At 33.7% G+C, this 6,224-nt stretch overlaps 1 protein-coding gene across 1 annotated transcript; it reads right to left on the bottom strand.

Annotated features, from left to right (window-relative positions):
- Positions 1 to 2,596: 2,596 nt before the first annotated feature.
- Positions 2,597 to 3,409, bottom strand: LOC148846265 (uncharacterized). The gene has a single exon (XM_088953011.1). It carries the CDS (start codon positions 3,124 to 3,126, stop codon positions 2,911 to 2,913), a length of 216 nt encoding a protein of 71 aa, XP_088809137.1. The 5' UTR covers positions 3,127 to 3,409; the 3' UTR covers positions 2,597 to 2,910.
- Positions 3,410 to 6,224: the final 2,815 nt, after the last annotated feature.

Genomic DNA, 6,224 nt, shown 5'->3' with positions numbered 1-6,224 from the left:
CTAAAAATTTATACCCTGGGCTGAACCATCATTCATTGCATTCAAATGGGCTTTTGATTAAAAAAAAGATATGCTTTTTTGGAATTTGTGTGTAAAACTAATCCAACTTTACAATTTATATGAACCATTTTACACTTTACATTTTTGCATTCACACTTATTTGCATGTTTCCAAACACAGCCTCACATTAAGGAATAAAAGTCGTTACTTTTCTCCTCTTTTCCTCTACGCGTTTTTCTCATTGTAATCTTTACAAGAATCTTCCATTATAGCTTTAAACAGCACAAAAGTAGTTGTCTCACAAATAGAAAGCGAAATATAAGCCTTGAGAATTTTCTCGCTTCCTCTTTCCTTCTTTTTTGGTTGTTTTTGGATTAAACAATGGGTGTGGACAGGGCTGTATTGAATCGGATTTGTATTGGATCCACATATATTTGAATCCTATGCTATTGATATTTGAACTTTGAATTATTTATCCAGAAAATTAAAAAAACCTTAAATTGGATTTAAGCCTCCGTTTGAGAGTGGTTATTTTTAAGTGCTTATTTGATAAGTATTTATTTTAGGCTGAGACTACACCAAATAAGTACTTTTGTAAATTTGGTGAGAAAGCTGAATAAGTTCTTATTCTTAAAAATAAGAGTGCGATTTGAAAAATGCACAATTTTGAATTTATTTTTAAGCACTTATTCAATAAGCACTTATTTCCTTTTTGACTATCATCATTTTGAAATGGCTATGTTATTCATGTTTGAAATAAGCATTGATTTTTAAGGAACACTCCTAAACGGGGGCTAAATCAGATTATATATCACCAATAAATTAAATTAAAAACTGACTAAAATGTCATATTTAATCAATAAAATGAATCAAATACGACTATATTATTAATAAACTAAATTATAAAATAACTTTAGTGAGACTTTAACTTACTAGCTTTTAATGAAAATATAATATTTAGATAGCTTTACCAATAAAATGTATGCATATATGTATTAATATCATTGCATTGGAAAGGATCCAGATAATCGAATACCAATAAAATGTATCCATATATGTGTTTAAAGTAGAAGAATTTTAAACACAAAAGTGTTCAATTGAATTTGATTTTGTTTCACACTCCAAAACAAGATTTTCGAATTGATCCAGACGGTCAGACTGTTTGGTTTGAGAACCGTTCAAGCAATCAGTTTTGTTTTACCTTAAACCCGATATTTGACAAAAAATTGTTAAAAAAATCGACAATTCGTTGACCTGGACAGTTGAATCTTCGATCCATTAACCCCATTCAACGGGTTTTGACCTTTTTTTTTTATTTTTTAATTTATTTGTTAGAACAAGCCGTTCGTTTGAACCAGATGATCAGATTGTTGATCCAGAAACTGACAGTCAGAACGATTCTATTTTTGAGTCGATTTTTAAAACATTGCTCCAAAAGTCATATTGGATTAAGTTTTATTGACTCATCCACTTTGGAGAATCTACCTATATAAAGTGGATTTCTTTTAAGTTACAAGAGAAAATTACTTCTCCGTTCTGTATTTTTGACAAATGCTTAAACTTCACTTTGATCTCTGCAAAAACCTTTTTTTTTTCTCACGTTTCAAATAAATATTCCCTTCCCTGACGGAAACGTTAATATAACTTCAAAATTTCAAATTTCCAATTTTGTTGAAGAGAAGCTTTAATGGAGATTTACTGAATTACCCTTAAAACTGTGAAGAATGGCGTAACTGCACATTATTTGAGAAGGGCATTCTCATAATTTCAATATTTCTGCTACAGGGTAGTAAACGGAAGGGAGGGGTGTATTTGCATATTTAGTTAAGACGTGAAAGGATGCTTTTGCAGAAATCAAAATACAGGAGATGGTTTTAAATATTTGTCAGAAAAATCCCAGTTCTACAAAGCGTTGTACGCATAGATCTGTTTTTTGTTTGTGAATCTGCAACAGGGAACTGGGCTGTTTGGCATGGATGCCGTTGCTCCAGAAAACAGTGATACATGGTGTTAGCAACATGTTGGAAAAAACGGTTTCCTAGAAAACGTCTGTTTGTTTAGAACCGTTTTTTCATAAAAAAGGGTACTCCAAGACATGTCATAGATATCGTGAAGGCGTGGCTTAGAGCAATACCGAATTTGATATTTCTTAGAGCCTGCCAACTGTGACATAAGGTGACAGTGACAAACAAAACGTTTTCTGAAACATTGGTGCCAAACAAAAAGTATTGCTGTTGCAGGAGGAAACGTCCTTCCTATCTGACAGCAACGTTTTCAAAAAAAAAAAAAAAAAGAAACACAGTTTTCTAAAAAAATACCGTTTTCAACCATCAACAATACCATTTACTGAAACTATACTTTTATCTGCAACATAGATGCCAAACATATACTGCATTGTCGCTCCTCTTTCACCACATCGGGATGAAGAAGCTCCAGCACTTTCAACTAGACAACTAGGATTCCAAGTCCCAACTCTCAATTAAATGTTGTTCATCACTAATTCTGCTCATGCAGATTATTCATCATCAGGAGCATTCAATGCAGCTGACTTAACAAAATTAATTTCTCAGCTTTATTGCTCCAAAACTGTAGATTGTTTTAATGAAAAAATTTAACAATATTTATTACTTGATCTACACAGACCCAATATCTCAGTTCCCTTCTAATACATTCTTTATTTCTCATTAAATTTCACACTAATATAGGGTCTAGGGAAAACAAATATAATATAAAAGAAAAAGAAAACCCCTTTACAGCAGTAATCAATTCAAGACAGACAGGAAAGGAGAGAGGCAGACGAATATATTCAATCTTCAAAGAATAGATATGAGAGGAGCTCTTATCTTTATCCAGACGGATCTGGAATGAGAGAGCTGTTATTGCTATATTTTTGTTTCTTCACATGGAAACTCAGACATTGTTCAAGTTGTCTGGCTTCTTGGTGAAAGTCGTCGGAGGTGAAGGAAAAGAAGCAACACCGCCGGGTGGTGGAACGGGCTCCCCGTAGATCTGCGGGCAGGTGCGGACGTCTTGCCGCCCCCTGGCCCTCCCTAGGAAGTAGCAGCCAAAACCAAGCATAATTGAGAAAAGAATCAAGGGTAGAGACACCACTACAACCATACCCATTTTCTCTGTCTCTTTCTGTTTCTTCTTTGCCTCAGAAAATCCACCAAATCTCAGCAATATGAGAAGCTTTTGAAAACCCAGATGCAGAAGAAGAGATTAATTAGTCCAGAATTAGCAGGGACTGCTTGTGCTTGGGGGAATAGATGCTTCAGCTTCTGGACATTCTTCTTCTTCTTTGCCTCAGAAAACTCACCAAATCGAAAATAATGGAGAGAAAACAGATTGTAATTAGAAAATGAGAAACTTTGGAAAACCCAGATGGTAAAGTGGATATTAATTAGTTCAGAGTAAATAAATAGGGACTGCTAGGGGAGTAGAAGCTTCAACTTCCGGAGAGATCACGTACAGTCCAGGTTGGATTTGAGTTGAGGAAATCTGTCTTTTCCTCGCAACGGTTGGGTGTTGACTGCTTGAAGTAACGTTCAAGTTCGTAACGGCTACATTTTTTCTGTCGTGTGGGCTGAACTGAAATAAAAGAAAGATGGCCTATCCTGGGCCGTACATTTTGGCCCACTAATAGTCATTAATTGATCCACAACTGATGATGATGAGTTACCTTTAGGGGTGCAAGTCCGGTGGGCTGAACGCAGGCCCAATTCTTAAACAATCCAATCTGAGCCCATCCTTCACTAAAGTTTGATACGCTGGGGTTGGGTTTAAGCCCGAGTTAGGGAATTGGGATCTACTCCTCACCTCCTCACACCGACCACACAGACCCATCTCACTATGGATTGAGACCATCTCCCGTGAAGTATAAATACGAAAGATGTTCCCAATATATGGTGGTATGTGACCGTGAGGTCGGTGTGAGACGCCCAATGTGAGAAGCAGATCCCGTCTCTAAGTTAGGACTGGGTTGTTGATCATAACAGCATAAACGTAGGTATATACATATGTATATTAGTAAATGTGCATGTGCATGATAATTTCAGTATTTTTGTCTAAACCAATTATTAAAAGATGAATTATCAAAGCATTGTGTGTTTATGAATTTAAGTTTTTTTTTTCTTTTCATTTCCGCTATTAGTAAATATATTACTTATTTAGCATGTTTATTTGTGTTTAATATGATAAATGTATGATATTGGATATGTGCACAATTTTTTGTATTTTTTTATTCTTTTGTTTTAATAATTTTTTTGAGTTTATATAATATAATTATGACATCATTTGTTGAACATTTGGCTTGAAAGAAAATGCCTCACTTTTAGGAAACTTTAAAAATTTTTATTCTACTTTTATAATTTATTTAGAAGAATAATTATTGTTTATCATGGTCATCTTTGTTTAATATGGTAAATTTATAATATTTAAGATATGTTAATTTTTAGCTATAAGGTTTCTTATTTTTTTTAATTTCTATATATTTTAGTAATTTTTTAATTATGACACCATTGGTTGACCTATTTTACCTGAATAGTTGAATCATTAGGGGTGCAAGTTAGGTGGGTTGGGTTGGGTTGGATTTAAGTTCAACCCCTAAGAATTGGGTCTAAAGCCCGAGCCCAAGCCTAATTTGTTCGGTCCAGGCCCAACTAGACTGGAATTTGATGCGCTCAGGTTCAAACCTAACCCAAAATGTTGAAAAATCCAAATTTTTGCTCCCACCTAACCTAAGAACCAAAGTTCCAAACCCAACCTATCTTAAAATAGTGAGCTAGGTTAGTCTAGGCTCGAGTTGGGTGCGTCGAAGTAAACCCCTAGAGACTATTGACCACCACTCAGATGGAAAAGAGTTGTCTTTATGAATTAGCTTAATTTTCTAATCTATTTTCAATTTTCATCATTAACAAAAAGAACTTTTATTTATCACACCTATTCTTTTTAACACGATGAATATATATTATTTATTCAAAATTCCTGTATTTTTTAATACTTTTATGCATTTATCTTTTTTAATTTTTTATTATTTAAATACGACATCATAGGTTTATCTATTTGACCCAAAATGTTGAACCATTGATCAATCACTTGAATAAGAAAATGGTATGTTTCTGGGTAGTTTTTAAATTTTGTATTTTTCATTTTGATCATTAAAAAATTCTTATTTGTCATACTTATGTTTTAATATGATAAACATTTAATATTAGAGATGTGCTCAAGTTTTTCCAAATATTTGTATCTTTTAAAATTTTTAGATTTTTATTTATCTTTGGAAAAATTCCCAATTATTACCTTTGTACTTTTGGCCTATACCACTTCGATCTCCAAACTTTAAAACGTGACAATACAGTACCTAAACTTTCAAAATGTGCCAACCCAATACCTATCGTTAACCAGTCATCAGTTATGTGTATCATATGTTGACATGTGTGACTTAAAATTTTTTAAAATGTCAAAATTACCCTTCAAAATACTATTCACCATCTTCTTCCTCATGAATTAAGATTGAACCACAACAATGGTGAACAATTCTAAACCCGCCAAGTTTGGAGTTGCATTTGAAACTTTCCAGCACTTGAGTCATGTCTCAATGCGACCAATGATGACAGCCATCTTAGTATTTGTCCAACATACACGAAGACATCTCGACCAACATAGAAAGAAAGAGAGTGGCAATGTTGATTTTTCCATTCCAAAGCATCAGAGGCTTGATGGTGCAATGGAGACAACACAAACAGACTTCAGGTGGTTCAACCAAAGGGTCCTTGATCAAGCTCCATGCTCATCCTTTCTATAAAAATGATTCAAGAAGAAACTTAGATGACACTCAAAGGGCATTTATGTCTTTTCACATGCCACTTGACAATAGGTAATGGACTGGCATGTTTTGAAAGTTTGGGTAGTGAATTGTCACATTTTAAAGTTCGGGGACCAAAGTTTCCCTTATTTTTAATACTTAACTATGACACCATGGGTTGACCCATTTAATCCAATGATTTAACTACTTAACTACCATCTGGATTGAAAGACAATTTTGTTTTCATGTTAGTTCTAAACACATAGGTTTTGTATTGTTAAAATTAATGGATACTAATTTAACTAGTATAATTTATTAGTGAGAAATAAAAATATCTCAAATAAAGGATCCAATCATTGGGAAAGGGAGTTAACACCTTAAGTTTAGGACTCGGTATGTGGGAATTGAATGATTTGAA

The sequence above is a fragment of the Nelumbo lutea genome, chromosome 7 (genome assembly GCF_056320005.1).
Source record: "Nelumbo lutea isolate HS-2025 chromosome 7, American lotus-T2T, whole genome shotgun sequence".
NCBI classification, from domain to species: domain Eukaryota; kingdom Viridiplantae; phylum Streptophyta; class Magnoliopsida; order Proteales; family Nelumbonaceae; genus Nelumbo; species Nelumbo lutea.
This window is presented reverse-complemented; position numbering and strand designations above follow the sequence as displayed.